This window comes from Aythya fuligula, chromosome 7, assembly GCF_009819795.1.
Source record: "Aythya fuligula isolate bAytFul2 chromosome 7, bAytFul2.pri, whole genome shotgun sequence".
Classification (NCBI taxonomy): Eukaryota; Metazoa; Chordata; class Aves; order Anseriformes; family Anatidae; genus Aythya; species Aythya fuligula.
Window position 1 is genome coordinate 4,870,980 of NC_045565.1, and position 22,671 is coordinate 4,893,650.

The window sequence follows — 22,671 nt, forward strand, 5'->3', positions numbered from 1 at the left end:
AGGTGTCCCTGCCCGTGGCAGGGGGTTGGAGTTAGATGGTCTGTAAGGTCCCTGCCGACCCAAACTGTTCTGTGATTTTAGTAGAGTCAGAACCAGAAGAAGAAATCAAAGCGTTTGCTGGGTGGGGGTAAATGATGTCTTCTCTTCCTCATTGAAGTGAGTTTCCGTGTTGAAACTTGATTTCCTTGACTTCCTGCGGGTCGACTGGTAAAGGGATGGGGATGTAAGTCGCAGCTTGTCTTTCTCGGTTGCTTTTATGCACGGACACCACCGGAAGGCTAGCTTGAAGCCTGAACGAAACCTGTAAGCATAAGAAAAGAAATTAAATGGCAGATCTTTTTAACTGCACAGAGAAAGAGTGTAATTCTACCTCGGAATGACCATGGAGATAAAAGGTTTCTATTGAAATTGAAGCAGGAAATGGCACCGGGGAGCCCAAGGCTGGGCTTGCTTCACCAGCGTCCTGAGAGCAGCCCGTTCTCAGGGCAGAGCAAGGGAGACATCTCTTGGCACGGCAGGGTTGTGCTTGTGCAGCCATTCGCTCGTGGCCATGTGCTGATCACACGCCTGCTGTCTGCACTCTCTTTGGAGGCAGAAAATCTTACGGTTTTGTTGTTAGTAGCATATAAATTCACTTCTCTGCCTGTTGGGTGCAGCTGAGAATCACAGTGGCTTTGACCTCCAGAGATTTCTGCCTTTACAGACTGAGATCTGCGTGCACGCTACTCACCTCTGGTTAAGACAACAGTATATGATGGGGTTGTACATCGTTGAACTCATGGCAAGCAGAAAGATCGCCAGGTACACCTGCTGAATGTACTTCTGCTGGTAGATGTCCTCCTTGAAGCTCCCCAGGATGAAGTATATGTGATAGGGCAGCCAGCAGACGGCAAAAATGATCACAACTACCACCATGGTCTTCACAAACTGGAAGAAACACACCGTGTGTTATTCCTGGGCCTCTGTAGGGTTGTCTGGGCTGGCTGGGGAAATGGGAGATGCCGCTGTTGTTTTGGGTCTGTTTTGCCCTCCTGAAGCACTGTGTGTGGTACGTGTGTGGGCTGCTTGGGCAAACGAACTCCTGGTGATGGAAATGGGGAACAGGGAGGGAGGGAGAGCAAATGTTTTGCCATGTGCTTCCTGCAGAGGAGCCATCAGGGAGATTTGGTAGGGAAATGGAAGAACTGCAGTTACCCTGAAACCTCTCCACCCCATCCAGAGTTTATCCCTGTGGTGTGTGGCTTCACTGGGCACTGATTTACTCTCTAAGGACTGCTGGGCAGCCTGGCCCACTGACGTGAGCCTTTCTTCCTTGGAACCTGGCTGGTGCATGTGAATCACCATTTTTTCATGCTTGTTGGCTTTACCCTTTACCCCCCAGCCCAAAATAATTTGTGACCCTTTCATGCCCTGTCCCACAAGATTTTGCATGACGTACAAGCTCTGTGTTGGAGCTGGGGGCAGAAGAGCTGGTGTGTTTAGGGTAATTATTTTTAAGTTTCACCTCTGACCTTTTTCTTGGCATTGACTTGGTGTTCGTAGAGGACTCTATTAATGTGGTTGCCTGGAACCGCGCTGCTCCACAGAGTAATTCCTATGATGCTGTATGCAACAAACATCACCATTAAAGGCAGTAAGTAAATCAACACGATCACTGCAATGTGGTATCTGAAAAAGAAAAGCAGGCACATTTGCATCGTCAGTACATCCTTTGAAGGGATCTAGCAGAAACTGGCTCCCATTAAATTCAATGCCAAAGCATAAAGCAGCAGAAATTTTGCCTGCAAACATCATTAGAGGGGCTTCTGTAAACAGCAGAGGCTCATCTCATCTCTCCCATGTTGTGATGATTAGTCCTTGGACTGGATTCACTGCTCCTTCACGACAGAGTAATGCTATTTATCTTTTATCAGAGGGTTACAGTCCACAGCCACCTGAACTTTGCTATCCTGCTGCACCCAGGGAAGAGACTTCTAAGGCTTGTGGCTGTAAAAATGTGAACCTTTCAATCACATTGGCAAAAGGAATATTCCAAAAAACAACTTGGCAAATGCAATGGTGCCAAAATCTTAATTCAGCAATGATCAGGGACTTGCAAATGTTGCGGGCTGCTAGTGGAGTGCACGAACTCAGCAGGGCAGGTAGGGAGGAAGGAGCATTGCTGCTTTATAGCACGTGCACAGTGAGTGACAGCCACTACTGTGTTTCTAATGCTGGCTGATTTTATTTGTGAGCACATGCACAATTAAATCTTTTGTCACCACCAGGCTGCTTGGTTTCTGCTCCGGACGAAAGCGCTGCTATCTCCCTTGGCTGTACGTGAGCTTGAGCTGCGATACCCCACGAGCTTCTGCTGGTTCCCTTGTGCTTAGGTTTGATTTTTTTTAAGCAACCACCATTTATGGGGAGGGAACAACCTGCTCAGTCCATTACAGCAGCTGTCCCATTAACATAAACAGTGTGAAAAACTGGGATTAGGCAGGAGGGCTCTGGCACACGCTGCTGGCAGTGACCACAAAAGGCTGGGTGCGTGTTTTTTCTCAGTGGGGCAACACCGTGTGGATACTCGGATACTCGTCGCATTAGCGACTGGGGTCGGCTGTATTGCAGAGCACTGTAGGAGTCAGCACTGGGGCTCTCCACATGGGACCCAGCCTTTCTGCAATGTCAGACCCCACCGACAGACTCTGACATGGGAGCGGTGATGGTTCAGAGTCAGGAAATAGCAACACAAAGCTGTGCTGGGAGGGGGAAGTCCACCCTGTCGTGTGGGGGGGCTGCATTTCATTGCTAGCCATTGCCCTGGAAAAGGCACTTAATAAAGTAAATAAGTGTGGAAAAATACTCTGTTTGGCAGCTGTGGAGTGTTTGTTGTCAGCCTGCTCTCCACCTCTCTTAATACTTCTTTTCCTTAGGATTGGGATTGTCACGAGAGTGGCTGCATGTGGCCTTTTCTCCCTGCTCCGTTTTGCAGGCGTTCACCCCGACAGAGCCATCAGTCACGATGATTTCTGGAGATCACTGCTTCCAACCTCCTTGCTAGGAAAGCTACTGAAACCCGCAAATCTGAGGCTGTTCAGGGGGTGAGCTGGTGAATGTGCTAGGATTTATTCTGCTCAGGAGCTGCTGCTCTTTAGCTGAGGATCCCAGAAGGAATCTGCCCTGTTATTTGCTGTGGTCAGGACCAACTTTTCTGGGCCTACAGAGATAACAGGCAGTGATTTCGTTGGTAATCTGCCAAAGCTTTGCTTCAGTCCCTCCCAAAGAATGGCTGTGGGAGAAATAAACCTAATGTTTTTCATCTGAATGAAATAGCATGCACCTTTGCAGGTGAGGGGTTATGTAGCTTTCTCCAGCTTGACTCAAAAGCAAATAGGTCTGTTTCAGCCCCAAATGCTGACCCAATATTTTATTTTCACTTTCAGGTGAGAACAGAGCCTTTACCAAAAGGCTTTTTGGTTTTAATTGGTGATTTCCTACTGCCCTTCCTCCTCGGTTGATGGGAACCTGGTGTATTTTGTTCCCAAGCACGTAGGACGGGGGTAGCACCAAGAAGCCCTCGGAGGTATGTGACCCAGCAGGGCTGGGATGTGAACCTGTTTTTACTCTTTGCTGTTTTTTGGGAGTGGGAAAAACTGACAGCCAGGGGCTGAATGTGCCGTGGATCAGCCAAGTTTACATGGAGTTCCTGGAACTTGGCACTTATTAGTGTGAAAACCTGTTAGTTGGGCAATAACTAACCGTAGGAGGCGCCCAGCTGTCTGCCAGAGGTGCTGAAGGGAAAAGCATCCGTGGTGCATGTAGCTGGGGAAAGGCGCTCACAGCGAAGGATGGATGCGGGGAGATTAGCACTCGGTTTTGGTTTGAGGAATTGTTTCCATTTTGTTAATCAATTTGTTCCTTTTCCTCAGTTCTTCCATTACTGCTTTGTAGAAATGTTTTGCCTGATAGATTTCTCAAGCTGCTCTGTATATCACGTACTTTGAATAATGATTAATCACAGCAGATCCCCCAAATGCAGGGTATGGCTTGTTTCATCTGTCTGAACAATCTTGCTTTAAAGCAGGAGGAAATTGCTATGAGGGCTAGGAGCTCTCGGGAGTGCAGATGTGTGTCTAGATAACTAGATCTTTAAAACCTTAAGATGTCTGAAACACACTCCTCTCTTTTTTTTCACAGACAGCAGCATGATTTTTAGCTAATTATGTGGCTTCTCAGCATTAAAAATCCCCAGCTCCCTTCTGCCTGATGGAGAGGGAGAATCCAAAATCTTAAAAAAACAGGATTTATTGCTTGTTTAAAGACGTTATGCTCTAGTTTCTCTTAAATCCACCAAGCCCTGTATCTAGGCTTTCTAGATCTTATGGCCAGTTTTCAAAGCAGGGGAGGATGGAGTATCACCCTTCTTCACCCTGAGCATGACAACGTGGTTGCTTTTTCCACAGCTGCCCTAAACTGAGCTTAGATGGGCTGCCCCACACCCATATTCCCCAGCTGCGTAGTTCCCCTACCAATCTCCCCCTCCCTCGACCCTCTCTCCCAGTGCTGTCTGTAGCCAACAGTTTGGTCACGACATTCATTTCGTAGCTAACTTTGGCAGGAATCGTGAGTTTTCTTGTTTCTCTTACGTGAGCTGGTGCTTCGATCCCACGTCATCCGGCCAGACGACGATGCACTTCGTCGTTCCGTTGTCTGTCAAGATCTCGGCGTAGAAGCACTGCGGGAAGGCGAGCCCAAATGCCACCAGCCAAATTATTCCTATGATGACTCGGGTGTTTCCAGCAGAAAGCCTGGGCTTGAAGGGATGGATTATAGCCACATACCTGCAAGAAAAATGGGTAATGCTTTTATGGTTCCATTGGTAACCCGTACAACAAATGTGGCAGGTGTAAAAACTCCCCAGCTGATACGGTGGGATTTATTTGTAGAGCTATTCAGTCAGGTTCCAGGAGCTAAACCCCTTCTGAAGAGAATAACTGCAAGTCTTAAGGTAGGATGGATTGATCCCATCTGGATGGATACATCTGGTGCAAGGAGGAAGCAAGCATTTATACTGTCTGCATATGGGCCTTCGCAAGTATTTCTCTTTGATAATTTATTTTTTTAAATTACTTTTTAAAATGCTTTTCATTTGGTCTGAAATTTGGTGCTGGGAGCTCTGTGTTAGTTTGGAGATATGCACTGTTTAACACCATGCCCTTCTTCCTTCCTCAAGAAAATGACCTAAACATGCTGGTCCCGTTAATTATCTCAATCTTGTTTTACACCCCATGTGATGACAGCAGCAGATTGAAGTCTTGAATTTCTTTTTCTCTGGAATTTTTCCCCCTGATTTTTAGCAGTGGAGAAGCCCTGTGCCATCCACCTCTGCCTGTAAATGCCAGAGCATTTAAGGGAAAGGCTGACTCTTTCTTCCCACACCTGCTCAGAGCCCTCACGGCACATCTGACTATTAGATTACTTGCAAGCCCAGGGCGCTGTCTGGTTTTAAGTTCCCTCTGTAGAAAGGCAGGGTATCGTAACAAGCCCTTAATCAATTATGCATTTCTTGTCATGCTTTCCCTTCTCCTTGTCATGGTTGTTTACAAAGGCAAAACAGAGTGGAAAATGCCAATTGCCTCCTGATTTTTACAGTGAAAATGTGACAAATTCTGTGCTGTCTCCTGGCCAAGCCGTTTGGAGAGAGCTCTGCTCAGGCACTGCTGCAGGACAGAGGGTGACTGCACGGACAGGCAGCACAGCAAGTAAGCCAGAGCTGCACGGCAGCAGAGCCTTATTTAGCTATGAAATGTTCGTGTCACCTCGCTTTCCTTAGCTCATCCTCATTATACAGTGCTCAAAACTGCTCAGGGAGGAATCAAGCGGCAAGTGTTCTCCTGAATATTTGCCCAGGGAAGTGCCCAAACCCGTGCCCTGCAGCTCGTGGTGACCAACAAGCCCCAGGTATAAATGCTGCCACTGGTGAGATCTGCTGAGGTCTCCTCATTCCTCTTGCTGTGCAAAAAAGCTACATCTTCCCCCTGCTTTGTGCCCCCTCCAAGCGACACCCCAAGATGCTGGCACCTTTTCTCTGGTCCTTGTCCTGCCTGGACAAGATACGCTGAGCTCCTACCACTCTTCCAAAGAGGGCCTAGGAGATTTTGTTATCTGGAGTGTGAAACTTGAGCTGATAATACCTCTCTGCCCGGCGTGCTGCGTGCACACAGCTGCTCCAGCACACAGCAGCCCCAAATGGGGAAGCAGAGTAGTCCTAAACGCGATGACGAGTGGTTGTGACAGAGCCTTGTCCACAGCAGACAGAGATGCCTAATAGATCGATCACCTCTTGTCCTCCTGCCTTAAAATAAACAGGTTCAAAAGACGTTTTATTAAACTTAAACAACCGAGCCGAAGAGGACACAACTTCTCATAACAACAAATGGAAGCTGCAATTTTCCAGGAGTCAGTGTCAGGATCTATTTTAAGGTTAAGCAAGAATAGCTAAATATGGTTCGTGGGGAGATGCCAAGTTTTCTTTCTGATCCTTGTCACGCGACAAAAGAGATTTTGGCTCTATAGAAACTTTTGCCAAGTGTCCCCAAGGAAAATAGGAAAATGGGAGCTGGGAGACATGGGCACAGCCTGAAAATGATTTTTTTTTTTTTTAATTAATATTCTTTGGCAGACCACACGTATAAAACAGCTGTTATCAACAACCCATGATTAAAAGCCAGGAACAGCAAAAGAGTATTCGAGTCTCAAACTGAGACTGGAGATCTGCTTTCATCTGGACACCTGCGGGGTGACCAGCACACGGCTCATCTCCCCGGGCTCGTTAGCGATCCTCCCGCTGCCTACAGGAGCCCCTGCCCTGCTCTTTGGAAGCTGCGCGGCCATGTCCTGGCTTCGGGTGCAAGTTTCAGTGGGTGTTGCAGGGCAAAGCTTTCTTACGCCAGCTGGGTTTGTTTATCTCGTGGGATTTGTCTATCGCTTGCTTCCTCGGCTGGGTGTGCCAGGGCGAACCAACCTGCCTGCAGGGATGGGTGGTGCAGGAGTGACCCCGCTGACTCAGGGAGCAAGGTCTGCAGATGGCAGAGGGATGTTGGCTCCCATCCTGGGGGAGCTGGAAGAGCCCCGTGCCGATACGCACGTTTGATAAGAAGCAGAGGAAGGCTGAAGGAAACTGCAAAGCCAATGCGAGGGCTTTGTTTCTAGCTGACTGGGCGAAGACCTTTGCCATGGGGTTGCAGCAGGGGCATAGGATGGAAAAGACACATGTTCCTTCCCAGAGTTGGGCAAACAGAGGAAGAAATGGAAGGAAGGCAGGCAGAGAGTCTCAAAGGGAGCACAATCTCCCTTATTTCTTTCACATGTCACTGCCCATAAGGCAGGAAATTCCCATGGACTTTTGACCGCTTTCTAGTAAAAAGAAAAACATCGTGCTGCTCAACAACGAGGTGCAAGCACATCTGGAGCACCCAAATTTAAGATCAAATAAAAGAGACTCGGTGGATGTAAGAGAGCATTACGAAAATACCAAATTACCTCAGAAGTCAAAGCCTCTGTAATTACTTTCCTCCCTCTTGGAACTGGTGAAACCCACTGCCATTTCTGATCCACTTCCCAGTATTTCTGGTGGTTTGCCACTGCACTGGACTCGCAAGCAGGGTTGTAGGTTATGATGCTCTCAGCATCCCACAACACATTCATATTGCTCCAGCTCCGTCCCAGTGATGGGGCCTTCTCGTGGTTTAAAGAAAAAAGAGCTTGCATGATGACGGGCAAATATTTTATGACCAGGGACATGGGAACAATAAAATTTCAGCCACTTCTACTCGTTACAGACTCAGGAATGGCTCAGGCTGGAGATAAGAGAGGAGAGCCTAACTTTCTTCCCATTACTAGTGTGTAACCCCATAGCCTATTTGTCCAGCTCTCTCCCCACTTTGCTGATAAGGCACCTGACAGGGTAGGCGGGGGCCAATTGCACAAAGCATTGCGATAACGTTTTCTACCTTAGAGCAGACTTCTCAGCTCTGTATCTTCCCCAGTCGCCTCTTACCTCTCAGCGGCCACGGCTGTCATGGAGTAAATGCTCACAAACATCGCGGTGATGGGGAACCAGTTCTGAAACCTGCAGAACTCCTTGCCAAAATACCAGACGTTGTGGCTGGCGTAAATGAAATTGAAGATGGTGTTGAAAGCGGACATCAGCAAATCCGAGAGAGCCAAGTTCACGATAAAGTAATTGGTGGCAGTCCTCATCCTCCGGTGCGCAAGGATGATCCAGATGACGGTGATGTTGCCGACGATGGAGGTGATGACGATGAAGGAGTAGGTGATAGCCCACAGGGCGATCTGCCAGCCCGGCTGGGTGAACTGGGTGACGGCCGTCTGGTTGTCGCCCTCCTCGAGGGAGTCTGCCTGCAAAATGTCGCTCGCGTTTGAAACGGGAAATGTGCTCATGGTTTTTCTTCGGCTAAGCAGAGAATAAAATCAGCTGGCATCTGCTCATTTTCCTGCGGTAAGTGCTGGTGTTACAAATCCCCATGCGTGTGGCTTAAGTGCTGTTAAAAAGGCCCCGGGATGCGATGTCTCGTGTCCTCTCCTCCTGTTTTCCAAGTGAGGCGATGCAGTTCCAGGAGGAAGTGATTGATGGCAAGGGCCTCCAACTTGACTGGCATTTTAACCTGTGCCTGAAGAACAAACCCAAGAGATTAACTCTTCCCGCTTGAGGTCCTTTTTCCTTTAAAAAAGACCAAAAAAAAAAAAAAAAAAAAAAAAAAGGAAGGGGAGTGTTTTCCGGGTCAGTGACAGGCAGTCTCTTCCTTTACCTTATTTCTAGGGCCAAGAAAATACAATAGAAGTATCAAGCCATAAGTAACTTGGATCCGATGGAAATCCCTTTTCGGGGCAGTGGTTTTCCACGGCGTCAGGTATCCGACCCCTCTGCAGTGGCACCGAGGCGGGAGCTGTTCTGGGATGGGTTTGCTCTGGGGTTTAAGGGCACTTTGAAAGGAGGTGGAGTCTCTTGCAGGCAAAAGCTAAACAACCAATTTGACATCGAATGAAACGCAGCAAAGTGGTGCTTCAAACTCGTTTCCTCCCTCTGTTTATTTGGAAGTCATCTCTGAAATGGACGTGCTGCTGTATCAGCGTTTGTAGGCTTAAATGCAAAGGTAGCTGCTTCGCTGGGCTTGCCAGTCCTGCCGTCCTTGGGTTTCCAGGAGCTCTCCTCTGGAGCTCCAGAAACCCACCTTCAGCTGCTGTGTAGCACAAAGGGACCTCAGCTCCCAGCCCTGTGATGCTGAGGGGCTGAGCGAGGGATGAGGAAACCAAGGCTCAATTCTCGCTGGGATCCCTGCACCCCTTTTCCCAATGTGTGGTGCAGAAAAATATACGTGAGGAGCACACGTCTGGTGTACCTGCAAGGGGAGCCCCCAGCCCCACCTCTGCTCGGAGCACAGCTCTCCTGCTCGCTGGCAGCTTTGGAGCAAGCTACATAAACAGATGCAACACGTCAAGGCTGAGATTTTAAAGAGCACTTGGCACTGGCTCATGCATGCTCTGCTAGAAGCTAAAAGCATTTCAGGTATTAAGACCTGCTTTCAGGATTCAACTCACTCCCTTACCCAGAAACTGCAAAAATGCACAAAACGTCTCTTCCTGTGTGTGGCCAAGCTGTCCCAGGCCCTTCCCCTGACACCTTGTTAAACAGCTTACGAGCCTTTCGCTTTCTGTGTACAGTGCAGGAAGGCTTTTCATCTGTTTTGCAATATGAGTTCAGTAGTTCAGTAGCTAATTGTAGCACTTTTTTTTTTTTTTTTTTTTTGGAATTTAGCTCAAATCTTTTCCAGTTTCACAGAGGACATGAGCAAAAGCCTCCCTGTGTTTAGCTGAGAGGGTGGCTAAAGTAACTCATCAGCCTTTGTTACAGAAAGCACAATATTAGCAAGCATTCCCCAAAAATAATTACTGATGTTTTGAAGGTGAAACCAAAATCCCCGTGGGCTGACCATGAAACTGAAGGTGCTCAGGGTGCCTGCACTTCCTCGGAGTCACCCCGGCCTTTTTCTGAACTCTATATCTGATCTGTTGCTTGGGTGTTCATTTGAGAGCAGCCACCCTTGGGTCAACATTTCATCATACCACTTGCTGGGGACTCGCTTTCACTTCCACACACCCACACCTTGTATTTGGTTGCCGGTTGTGCATCGATGAGGTTATTGTCCTGGAGCCTGGCCAGCTATGAAGTGTGGGCTGTTGGCCTCTTGACTTACACACTCCAGCAATTTTTATGAAGGCAGAATCCAGATTCTTCAGGAAAGTCACGCTTGCCTGTGACCGCAAGCAAAATCTGCTTCTGTAATGGTTTTTGGAGGTAGACCAGGGAAGGTCTACCTATCTGAAGGCATGCTGTGGGGTTTGGCTGGCTTGATTCTTGTTTTTACCATGGGCAAGATAGCTGGAGGCCAAACCTTGCTGTGCTGAGTCACTGGTGCCAGGTCCAGGCAGAGGGCGAGAGATGCAAACAGAAGATGTGGGTCCGGAAGGTCAATGAAGGGTGAATAAGGTACATTTGGTCTGGTGGAAAAATACAAAATAAGAGGTGGTAGGGGCTTTAATCATATTGCACGTTGGACTCGGCTTTGGGAGGAAAGACCTTTGTCCAGGGAACAGCTCTGAGACCAGGAGGTGAGGACCGCAGGACGGAGCTGGACAGCAGCTCTAGCAGCCAGATGTGAGCTGGAAGAGAGCATCAGAAAGGCTGCTGGTGGCCCTGAAATGCTCGGGGTCCTCCTGCCACTCCCTGGCACAGGGCTCGCTGTGCTTCACTTACCTTTCCTGCAGATCTCCAACGTCCTGGGTCAAGCTCTCTACAGACCATCGCTTTTTGAAGTCCTGCGGGACCTACCATGCCTTGGGTGTGCTTGCAATGGCTCGCTGGCCTTGAAGGAGAGGGAGAAGAAGTGGAAGTTAATGTGATTTAGAAAAAAGAGGATTATTCAGCCGTTTCCATACACTTTCATAACAGAAACCTGCTTTGACATATTGGCTCAGCCCGGAGTGAAAACAACGGGAGAATGGGTGTTCCTGTCAAACGGCTTCCCCATCCAGCCCCTCGTGCTCTGAAACTTTATTTGCAGAAACCGGAGCACGAAAGGCAAGGCAAGGCGGCAGGAAAGTCCAACGACAGCTACTGACCGAGCTAAACCAGGGCAGTGTGTAAGTGGCAGGGCTGTGTTCAGGTGGGTGCGACGCCCACGAGACACGAGGGATGGGTGGTTAATGATTTACGAGGTGACACTACACGCGGTGAGATTCCTGACTGCGTGCAGCTGGTAGGTGCCAGGGACATCTGCAGCTTTGTGCAAAGGTTGAAGTTGTTGATGTTTTAGAAGATAAATACTCAAAAGTACTGTATTCTGTGGGGGCACACCCAACCGCGGCGTCGCTCCGCAGCTTTCCCGCATCCCCTGCCTGTCAGCCGGCGGTGAGGGGCTGCTGGTGGTTTTTTTCCAGATGTTAACAACAGACGGGTGTGTTCTCACTGCCCCCAAGCAAACCTGACCCACACGCAGCCCTGGCTGCTCCCCGAGCCCCGGCGGTGGCAAACGGAGTGTGAATGCTGACGGCAGCGAGCCGGAGCCATCGCTGGACATCCCCACGGCCGTGTTGTTGTCTGAAGGGCCCTGCTGGGGGGGGAAAGCAGAGGGAACCCAGCCGGAGAGCGCTCTGGGGACGCCTCCTTGTGCTCGCCACGCTTTTATTTTCTCCTTTGCCCTTGGAGGTTGACGAAGCCCGTCCCACGAACACGCTCCCCGCGTCCCTGGGGGCGGAAGCAGCAGCGGGGCCGCTCCCTGCCGGGCTGGGGAGGGAAGGGAAGGGAAAAAAGGAACAGGGAAAGGAAGGGAAGGGCGGCAGCGACAGGTGCTGCGAGGATGGCGACGGGGGACGCGGAGCAAGCGCGCTACTGCCAGCGGCTGTCCTACCTCTGCCTCAAGTTCACCCTCATCGCCTACTCCACCGCCTTCTGGGTGAGCTGGGGGTGCCGGGGTGTCAGGCGTGTTGCTGCTGCTTCTTCCCCGCGTGAGATGGAGGAGTAAAGCCTCTGCCCTCATCTGGCGGCATAAAGGGGCGATTTCTCCCCCGAGCTTTAGGGGAAGCCGTGCTGCGAAGCTCATGCAGGTTGTCAGGTGAAGCCCGCATGTTTTCTTTTAAAGGGTGCCTTTTGGGGCTGCGGGCTGTGTCGGTGTGCCAGGCGCTCCAGCAGGTTTCTTTTTGTCTCCGCCTTGGAGGATAAAGGCGTGGGAGGGTGGTTTCGGATTCACGGGTGCCTCTTTAAGGCTGCGAGCTGAGGAATGAATGAAAATCCAAAAGCCAGGTGCTTCGGGTGTAGCTCGGCTCCTGGGGGATCCCGGATGCCTTCTAGTGGTTTTATCTCTGATAACAAACAAGCAAACAAAAGGAACCCCCTTATTTTCGACTGTGGAGGCTTCCCGCATTGCTCGGTTATTGTGTGGGTGCGATTTTTGGGGAAGGAAGGCAGGTTTGTTGTGCTGGTTTCACACCCGGTTTTGCATGCTCCCCGAGAAGGAAGGTGCACGCTGCCTGCTCCGTGCCTCCCTTCGGCCCCCAGGCTGCAAAAATCCCTCTGCCAGCACAAAAAGGACACCGCTGTCACGTTTTGCTGAGCGGCTGCCTGGAACAAAGCCCCTTTCAGCAGTGTGAGGGTTTCATTTACTGCTCATGGTTGTTTGCTCCGGATTTTCTACGCCCGGGTCCCTGTGCAGCTGAATGCTTCCGTTTCCCCAGCACGGCGGCTGCTGGTGTTCCCTAAAATCCCAGGGATCTGAAGCAGGTCAGCGTGACAGCATCAGATGACAGATATTGGTAAGTGCCCGTCGCTGCCCTGCCCGCTGGTGTCACCTGGGTGCCTGCTGGTGCCACCCAGAGCCTGTTGATAACATGGGTGTCACCCCAGTGCTCTCCCGGCACAGGGCGGGAGCCCAGTCTTTGCCAGCAGCATCCAGCCTTTTACACAGAGGGTGCTCTTGCTGTGTGGGCTGGTGAGCTCATGCTGTAAACATGGGGTTAAAAGCAGCAGCTAGGAAATAAAAGCTTTTCTTTCCTCTTGGGAAAGCAACTTCCGCACCTGGGAAAGCCCCTGGTGTTTGCAGGGGGCTGGATGCTCGCTGGCTGTGAGTCAAGGCCGGTCGATTTTTCCTGTGGACGCAGCCTGAGCTTCTGTATTCAGAGCTGTTGGGAAGGATGCAGGATGTAAACAGGCGGTGTGTTTGTGGCCACTGACGTAAACGTTGTGTTTCCACCTCTGGTCACAGGAAGGGAGAGCGCTCCTGGCGAGGCAGCACCTGTGGGGTGAAGTTCCCACTGAGTCAGCACAGTGGTGTGGGAAAGGGTGAAAAGGTTTTACTTTAAAACCCACAAGATTATTAAAGCATAAATTGTGAGGAATGAGGATTTTAATTGTGTAATTAGGTGTTTTTTTCCCCCCAGTAATAGTTTTTAGCTGAGTCTTGTACCCATCAGCTGGTGCTTTTACCCAGAGGTTAACAGCGATGCTGACGAATGCAGCTCGAAGCCTTCCTCCTCTCTGCAGGTCATGGTTTGCAGAACTTATTTCAGAATCGCTCGAGGCAGCTGTATCACACCGAGTTTTTGGGTTCCTCTCCTGGTGAAGTGCCGACGTCTGCACACCGAGCAGCTCTGCAGAGCTTGGTGGGGAGCAGAGGAGCGATGGGAGGCCTCTGTTAGCCCTCGAGGCTCGTGAGATACCTTTAATCCTGTGATTTTTCTAGGGTCTGACGTTGTCCACCTTGAGCCTTAGGACAGCAGCAGGTGGGGCTGAGAGAAGGAAATGGGGCATTTGGGGTGTGTGTATATATATATATATATATATATATATATATATATATATATATATACATATATATATATATTATTATTATTATTATTTTTGCCAAGCTAGTTGCAGAAAACAACAGGCAGGACTGAAGATTTTGTACACTTAATGTGCTAAAGGTGGTCTTGGAGGGTGTCTGGGCAAAGACAGATGGCAGGGGTGAAGATACACGTACATAAACATCTCTGGCTCCGTATAAAGCTCTTGAAGTGTGAATGCATCTTGTATTCCTGCTCACAGGCGCCTGAATCCTTAAAGATCATATTTAGTCGGAATATTTTGATTAGAAAACTACAGCTAAGAAATAGATATTTCCATACAAAGCGCCAGCCTCGGAACAACCCACTGCTGCAAGTCAAATCTTTAGGGGCTTGGGTCAGGGCTTGTCTGTACGTTGCATTCCCTGCTGCTTGCCTAGCAGGTAAATGTGGTCTGGACATGAGGGGATTGGGGTTTTACTTTCACTTAAAAAAAATAGTAGTAATATTAGAGTTTTAATCAAACTCCTGCGCCGGTCTCTTGTTTTAGTGGAGTGTTTTGTTGGCCCAAAGGTCTGCGGAATTGAATTAATTTCAGTTTCTCCTTGTGTTGCTGTTGGGTGCCTGCATTTCAGCAGAGCACTACCAGCGTGGTGTTTCGGTGTGAAGGAAAGGGATTTGGCAAGTTTTAAATTCTCTGGTTATTTTTGTATGCTTCTGAGACTCTTCCTCAACTGATATTTCTACATTAAAGATTTCAAGATAAGTTGTTCATATTGGTTTCCGCTTGAATAATATTTTGTAATTTATTACTCAGTCGTTCCAATTTTGTACAGATTCTAGCTAACACTGCCAAGTGCCCCTGTAGTAATGTAATACCCAATTAAGTTTTACAGCAGAAAAGGTCAAATCCTAGAAAGGGTAAATGTGTGTACCTGCTGTTTGTCCGCTGTGTCATCCATAATCTTACAGCTTCTAAATTTGTCAGGGGAGGAGTTGCTTTGAATTTGGCTGTGTTAAATTTTAAGTTGCTTTTTAACTTACTCCCATACACCTATTTTTATAGGTGAAAACCCTTTGGAGATTTTTTTTTTAAATGATAATGGTGGCATTCCTCACATAGTGCCCTTTGGGTTTATTCTTCTCTAGAAAATCAAGTATTTCCAGTAAGTTATTTATTTAAAAACACTTAATAAAGAAAAAATATTTTGACTGTTGGGCTCGCGATCTTGCAGCTGAGCAACTTGTGTGTCTGCCCAGGGCTGGGGCTGGGATTTTCTGTGTCGTATCGAAAAGCCTCGTGTAATTACCGACCGTCTGCGCACAGGCAGCAGGCTCGCGGAGCTTGTGGTGAAGTCAGGGCAGGAGAGGTGGCTCTTATTTATCTGGTTGCCAAAATGATGGATTTGATGCTTGGGGCTTTGTGGGATTTCCCTGAGGATTGTGGATTGAGTACTGTGGACTTGTCTTTTTTTTTTCTTTTCTTTTTTTTTTTTCCCCCAAGTTCGGCATCATTTATATCAATTTGCAGCATGCCATGGGATTAATACCAAATGATTCTGACTTAGCCATAATTATTTTGATTGGAATACCTTTAAATTGTTATACAAAATGCATCATTTCTTGCTTCGCTTGCCAGCTCTGTCCCGTAGTTGCTCGGGAAGGTGACCTCATCCCAAACACGACGTTTTTCCCTTTATTTGGGCCTGCTTCCCATGACGGCAAGAGGACTGGGGATGCAGGATACACCTGGCCATGTGTAGTGACCCTAAATACACCAGGAGCTGGGCTGGGTAGCGAAACAAAGGGACATACGAGCTGTTGGTTGCAGACTGGCTAGGAATTAGGACGTTTTAGGGGCATGTGTATCTATCTGCATACACAGGCGGGGAAGAAAGACACGCGAAGGAGGAAAAGTAATGCCATGCCATTTGGTAGTGTGAGTTAATAGATGTGATGTCAGATGAGTAATAAATTGCATTTTAAACACATTGAAGCATACGTAACTGCTTGAATTCCAGACTATTAGAATGTTATTAAATATACATATTTTTGGAAATGAACAAATCTCAGGTTCTGCTAACCCAGCTTTTTTCTGCTTCAGACTTTGAGATTTTTTATTTTTATTTTTAATTCAAACTTCTGATTTAAGTGTATCACAGGCTATAATTAATTCTGAAGTGAGTAGTCACAGGTTGGTGTGTATTCATAAAATGTCATCTCTGTGTTTACTGGGAAAAAGCTTAACATCCGTGTTTTGTTTTGTTTTTTTTTTTCTTCCAGGTGATCGGAGGCCTTGTCCTTGCAGTTGGGATTTATGCAGAAGTTGAAAGACAGAAGTACAAAACGCTGGAAAGTGCCTTCCTAGCCCCAGCAATTATTTTAATACTTCTGGGCGTTATAATGTTCATTGTGTCTTTAGTGGGCGTAGTGGCTTCTCTAAGAGACAATTTATGCCTTCTTCAAGCGGTGAGTGGTGGTTTTTTGTTCGTTTTTCTTAATAATATTAAAAGCTTATTGCTTTTCCTTTTAGTGCCACATGAATTTAAACCTGTAGCCCTATCTATGCTGCACTGAAAAATATTCTGGAGTTTGTTTGGTCCCCTGGCTGTTGTCTGTAGATGTCTTGTGACCCAAAGCGCCTCATGTAGGAAGCAGTTTTCACTGCTCCATGGGTTCCCCCATCACCACTTGGAGACACTGATGGATAAAAGCAGTCCAAAGCAGACAAAAGTTCAGAAGATTGGGGAATCACAGTTTTGGGATAGCCTGCTCCTAGGGCATGTTTTATTTCATGGGTGGGCTTTGATTCCTCCCGATGATTAATTTGCTGTCTTTAAAATGTATCCAGTTGGGACTTTGTTGAAAGTGGAGTGGAATCAAGGCAGGAGGTGGCTGTGTAGGGGAACTAGGACGAGTACTGGAGGTAAAATAGTAAATGGCAGAAGGATTAAGAGATTAAACATCACCTAAACCACGGAGCCAGAGCTGTCAGGGGGTGCTGTCAGTGCACAGAAGGGGTCTGCAGGCTTGCAGCAGACAGGGTGGGAGTGCCCCTAGAGTACCCCATCTGAAAATGCTGCAAGCTGCATCAGGGAGCAGAAACATTTCATCTGTCCAGTGATACGACGGGGTCAGGGCCTGCCTCTGAGAAAAGCAGGTTTGGGACTGTCAAGGGTTTTATGGAAAACAAGCAGGAGTGTGAATTATTATCGGTCCCCGTGGATGTTGTGCAAACTCAACTGTTGACATAGCCTTTGACGTTAGCCTGGCACCACGGCACCCGCTCTGTTTCTGGTCTGGTAATGCCATAAGTACATGTCCTGCTGCGGAGGAACTGCTGGACTGGAGGAATTAGCACTGCCACTCGGCCTAAAAGCCCACCGAGTCTGGCTGCAACTTCTGAGTGCAGGGAATTTCTTAAAGATATGAAGCCATACGCCTGTACTGTGAGCAGACAGGGAAGGCACAAAGCGCAGAGGTTAGTTGTGGTCACTGGTGGTTCTTCTAAAAGCTTCTCCTTTCGACCCGCAGGAAGCCATGAGAGAGAGAAGCTGCAGGGCTGACGTGGGTCAGGTGGCTGAGGTCTGGCTGCCTTCATCTGGGGTGTGAAATCAGGGGGAGGATGGAGAAATGGGACTTGTTAGGGAGCTGTGTAGGGCAGCGGGGCTTTCCTTGGGCTTAGAGGCAGGGGTCTGTCCTGGGGGAGGAGTGAAATGGACACAGCTGTGATCTCCAGTGCCTGCAAAGAGCACATTTCTGAAGAAATGCTAAATAGGTAGTATGCTACCTAGGCCAAAGCAAGAGGAAATTGTGAATTTTGGAATTATGTGGGAACCTGGCTGAGAGGCATTGTGCTGTCATCCCCAAAGGGAAAGAGAAATGGCTGAGAGTCTGTCCTGAGCTGGGAGCGGTTTCCTCAACTCTCAGCCTGGTTTTATTTCCCCATCTGATGCCAAGGGCATTTTCTGTTCATGTTGTGGTAGAAAGTCTGGTAGGGCACTTAAACAAACAAGCTCCCCGCTGTCTGTTTCTCAGACTGATTCCATATTTAGCAGGAAAAGACAACAAGATATCCATCTGTCCAGTAAATTCATGACACCCATTCCAGGTATCGACGGGCCAGGCATTAAACCCGCACGCTGGGGTGGAGCGAGCAGTGCAGAGACAAGTCCTGCAGCTGCCCAGGGTTTTGCAACAGGGAGGGCTGCAGCAGAAGTCACCGGCTTCGTTAGAGAGCTCGTTAGTGAGCAGAACAGCAGGGGCACCCAAGGTGTTTCTGGGTGTCCACCTAAATTACATGGAATGGGAACAACCTCCTCCTCCTGAGGGTAACCGGGCCCTAAGAGTGTTGAAGATTATTTTCAGATCAGGGATCATAAAACTTCTTTCCTGGTGAATTTCGCTGTTAAGAAGAGGACCTAAATTCACATAACAGATCTTTTATACCTAGAGAATCCTCTGGATGGGAAAAACATTTCAAGTACTGGCACGTTTCAGTTATTTGATGGTGTTGCTATGGATTTCTTCGTATTTTTTTCATATTCATGTGTTGGATGTGCTGTGATAAGTAGTCGCAGATACCTATGTTGTGGCTGTGTGCCAATGTGTATGGGAATATGTATGTATATACGTGGTTTTACACACTGTCCTGGCTTCAGAGGACACAAGTAAATAAATAGCTAGCTGACACCATTCTTCTTACCGTGGAGCACAGCAAGTGTTCACATTGCAGGCTCTGCGGTCAAGTCGTTGGCTTCACTCTGAAACGATACACTGAAATGTACCGAGGCCAGAATCTGGCTTTGATTTAACACTGGCAAATTAATATAAAATGGTTTGGATTATTTTAAAACACTGCTTTACTCAAAAAATGAAAACAGCCACGTGCCATCTTTGTTGGAAGTGTCAAAACCCAATGTTCTGTGTGTTTTGTAGCAGTTCAGGTATGTACTTTGTGATGGACCAGGCTGCTCTTATAGGGAGAAGTGTCCTGGCATGATAAATGCATCTATAGGTTTGGATTGCATTCAGAGCCGTAAAATAATGTTGCCAGTTGGGAAAAAAAAAAAAAAAATAGAATCACTCAAGTGAGGAAGAAAGTCTTTCTTGTGACATAAGCAATTTTTATAAGAACAACAACAAATGCTATTTTCTTTACAGACATCTCGTTTCCAGAAAGCCAGGTATGCTGGCGACTGAATGCTATAGACTTTAAGGAGAGTAACTGAAAGAGTGATTGTGATTTGTTCTGCCTAAGATCTCATTTGCTGTTGTTCTCCTGCAGTTCATGTACATCCTTGGTCTCTGTTTGCTGATTGAGCTGACGGGTGGAGTTGTGGCATTGATCTTCAGAAACCAGGTGAGCAGCGTGAGCTGAGACTTCACTCACCAGGGTTGGCACATGAAGTTGTGGCTGTGCTACTGAGCACATACAAGGTACTACATTTGTCACCCAAGCACTAGCTGACGGGAGCCTGAAGGCAAGTCCGGGCTTCTCAGGGCCTGTCAGGGTAGGGAAGGGTGGAACTGGTCATCAGTTCTGGAAATTAGTTCCAGATTAAAGAATCTGGAGAAAATCTGTTAACTTAATCTGCTAACTAAATACAGGCAAAACGAGTTTCCAGCTTTTAATGCATTACAACATGCTTTCTTCTAGTTTTCCTCCTGTGTCTCAGATTGCTCTTTCAGGGAGTTTCCAGCTGGATTTGGAAACTAAGTTACTTTTTACTGGCCAAAATGTTTTACCTTGCATAAGGGACACCTCTTCCCTGCCCACATCCATGAGCAACATAACTCATTTCTGTAGGAGACCATGCCATTTACAAGCTCACTGTAACTACATATATATATATATTTAAACCTTTATTTTTCTAATGGAAAGCAGCAGACTATTTATTTTTCTGTTAGAAGGGTTTTAAAATATTCTTGTGAGTTTTGGTGGGAGCACCCGGCTCATCTGAACGGAGCAGATCAGCCTCAGCAGTGTAGGAGGGGGCATCACGGGACACAGAGAGTTTGGTTGTCCGAAAATTAAGTAAATACCAACTGTGGTATTTGTGAGAGGGTGAGGGAGAATAGCTATTGACTCCCACACACAGACAGAGTATTGTTGGTTTTCTGCATGTTGAGCGGTTTCCTGATGCGATTACTGGCTGGCTGAGCAGGGCAGCTATGTGCAGGGGATAGGGCTTTTTGTTTGGTTTATGAGGTTAATGGACAAATTGGGGTTAGGATGGGGAGGAGAAGGAAGTATTTAATAAATGATTACACTAAGAGCCTCCATTTAAATACTGATTGTTTTACACGTCCCATTGGTTTTTTCCATTTCTTTCTCTGTTTCCTTCTCAGAGCTGGGACAGTCTATTTCTTTTCTTTGAGTCATGCTTGTTCTAAGAAATACCTTTCAGTGGCTTGTATTTACAAGGTTGTTGGTGTTTGTGTGCTTGTGTGCAGCTTGCCCGTCTGGCAAACTGCACGAGCACTGTTTGAATGTGTTACGACTGGGTTTCACAGGGCCCTGCTTGTCCTTTTTCTTCATGTCCATTTGGTACCTTTGTTTATTTCAGCTGTGATTTGGACTGAAAACCATTGTGTAATATTAATGTTTCTGCCCCTTACAGCTAAAGAAATAGTTGCAGTGCTGTGATGCAGGTATATGAATTATTTAGAGCTGAGCTGGCTGCTCACTGCTCCTCCTGAGCCTGATGAGAGGACAAAGTGTATCTTAAGAAGTCCAGTTTAAATGAGATGGTAATTAAAGATGGCACAAGAGTAGCTGATGTTTGCTGTTGTTCTTTGATAGTTAGGATAGTCCTGCAGAATACCTTGTTGTTGTAATTGCTGAAGTGATAACCTTTTTTTTATTATTATTTTTATTTAAATACAAATAAAAAAGGCTATTCTTTTCTGCTTGTCAGGTACACTTGGGACTTAAACCTGTTCTTTAAGTTTCATCATTTCTAACGGGTGAATCATGTTTTATTTTTGCGTTCCAGACAATCAAATTTTTGAATGATAATATTAGAAGAGGAATTGAGAATTACTACGATGATTTGGACTTCAAGAACATCATGGATTCAGTTCAGAAACAGGTTTGCTTGTTGTTTTTTTTTTTTTGTTTTTTTTTTTTTTTTTTCCTGGGACTAACCCAGTTCCAACCAATGCCAAGATGTGGTGGGTCCTCAGTGACAGCGTTAAGTTTTTCCAGTGATGTTGTAATCAAATTCATATTGACAAGGTCTCGTGTGTCATCTGTTATGGCGTGGCTGTGGGCAGGGCTCCTCCAGTGTCCCAGCTGGCGTCTGAAGCTCCCTAAATCACTGCAAGAAGGGAGGGCAAAGCACAGCTCTCGCCTTGGTAGGTGTGACTGATGATCGAGGCCAGATCCTGCAAATGTTTCAGCTTATGTGGGCCCCATGGCCAGATTTGGACAAATTCAGCTTAAATTCCACCCAAGTTCTTGTTCTTAGTGCTTCTGATAACTGGTCTAAGACATTCAACAATGTCTAGTTAACGGGAAGCGCTGGATAAGAAGAAATTGGGTGGCAGGTAAGCTGTTTTAACCTGGCCAATTGTATTTTCACTCAAGGGCACATAGCAAGCTCTTTAATAAGGTGGTTATTCAAATGAAATCCCCATGGAAGCATATATACCTGTAATTAAAAATCAGAAGTTGTGCTGGGCACAGCTGAGCATTACTTAATGGCACTTGCAGTTGACTCATAGCCTTTTTTTTTTCACACTGCTGTGTTGAAATGTTTATTGGCTTACTGAAGAGTTCTGACCTACAGTTTGGAGACTATAGAAGAAGCAGAAAATGTTCAGAAATGTGAACATTTACAGAGCCCATGTGATGCCAGTGACCACGCCAAATAGAAAAAATAAAATACAAGTTAACTTAGTAAATGGTATGTATGTTTTATGACATCGTTATGGAAATGGCAGCCTGCTTCAAAAAACAAAGTTAGCACAGAAAGTCTGTCAAAAACAAACCATCCTGAGGAAATTTTGTCATAATACTTCATAACGCTTTAAAGTTTCCATGCACTGCCCAAAATTTTATATATATGCAGTGAATATAAATGTTAGTGATTAACTAAACTGCTGCTGTTTACTTTATGTTTTAAAGGAAGTGAACGTTTCTATTAAACTGGTGTAAACTTACAGTATTTTTTTGCCAGATCTCAGTTCTACTAACTAAATTATACCTGAAATATTTTGGTGATTTTTTTAATGCCTTGTATCAACACTGTTGTCTTTTAGAGACATTTAGAAATGTCAAAATCCTTAAAAATTTGAAGGACTGCATTACAGCTGTAGATGAGCTGAAGTGAATGTAAAAACATTTTTCAATGATATCCAGACCTGAAAAGAAAGTTTTTCAACCTGGAAAAGGTTGGAGGTGGAACTTAGCACCAGGTGCTTTCCTCTGACACCTTGTGTAATAGCTTGATGAGCAACAGAGGAATGCTGTGTATGTCCTGAATTCTTTTCAGATGTGTTTCTTTGGTGCAGGAGCAATGTTTGTGCTGTTTAGGAGTGAGTCTCTAGCATCTTGCACCCTACCTGATGGCTGGTGTAAAGTAGTGGTCAGCACTTGGAGATGCTTCTTTTGGAGATGCAACACTTCAATTGATTGCCCATGCTGAGTTATGCTGGCCTCGGCCAATACACTCTCACAAATTTTGGATACCAATTTGGTCTCTTTCTGCCCTTTTTGTTTGTCCTGAACATGAAAGCATTCTTTTGGATGTGATTTTATATGAGATACATTATTAAACAACTTTT

General features: G+C 46.8%; 2 protein-coding genes across 4 annotated transcripts in view; one reads left to right on the forward strand and one right to left on the reverse strand.

The window, feature by feature from the left end:
- On the reverse strand, positions 1-12,620 carry TACR2 (tachykinin receptor 2). Of its 3 annotated transcripts, XM_032191271.1 has the most exons (8): positions 11,973-12,620; positions 10,820-10,928; positions 8,814-10,725; positions 8,042-8,675; positions 4,629-4,823; positions 1,512-1,668; positions 731-927; positions 1-301 (listed from the first exon to the last, which is right to left on the reverse strand). In XM_032191271.1, exons 4-8 carry the CDS (start codon positions 8,443-8,445, stop codon positions 106-108), a joined length of 1,149 nt encoding a protein of 382 aa, XP_032047162.1. In that variant the 5' UTR covers positions 8,446-8,675; positions 8,814-10,725; positions 10,820-10,928; positions 11,973-12,620; the 3' UTR covers positions 1-105. The 3 variants fall into 3 exon arrangements, with proteins under 3 accessions (XP_032047162.1, XP_032047163.1, XP_032047164.1); XM_032191273.1 differs by lacking the exon at positions 1-301 and having other exon boundaries at positions 727-927; XM_032191272.1 differs by lacking the exons at positions 8,814-10,725; positions 10,820-10,928; positions 11,973-12,620 and having other exon boundaries at positions 8,042-8,737.
- Positions 11,746-22,671, forward strand: part of TSPAN15 (tetraspanin 15) — a 16,926-nt gene continuing 6,000 nt past the window's right edge. The window contains exons 1-4 of the mRNA XM_032191274.1: positions 11,746-12,017; positions 16,165-16,350; positions 19,169-19,243; positions 20,880-20,975. Of these exons, the coding sequence (XP_032047165.1) occupies positions 11,922-12,017; positions 16,165-16,350; positions 19,169-19,243; positions 20,880-20,975 (453 nt within the window). The 5' untranslated portion in view covers positions 11,746-11,921. The remainder of the gene's footprint in view (positions 12,018-16,164; positions 16,351-19,168; positions 19,244-20,879; positions 20,976-22,671) is intronic.

What these genes read in the sequence shown, in the direction of transcription:
- TACR2 (XM_032191271.1), bottom strand. Translation starts at nt 8,445, where the DNA reads ATGAGCACATTTCCCGTTTCAAACGCGAGCGACATTTTGCAGGCAGAC. An exon ending in ACAGCCGTGGCCGCTGAGAG is followed by an intron (nt 4,824 to 8,041) that starts GTAAGAGGCGAC and finishes TTTTTCTTGCAG; the next exon opens with GTATGTGGCTATAATCCATC. An exon ending in TACTGTTGTCTTAACCAGAG is followed by an intron (nt 302 to 730) that starts GTGAGTAGCGTG and finishes TTATGCTTACAG; the next exon opens with GTTTCGTTCAGGCTTCAAGC.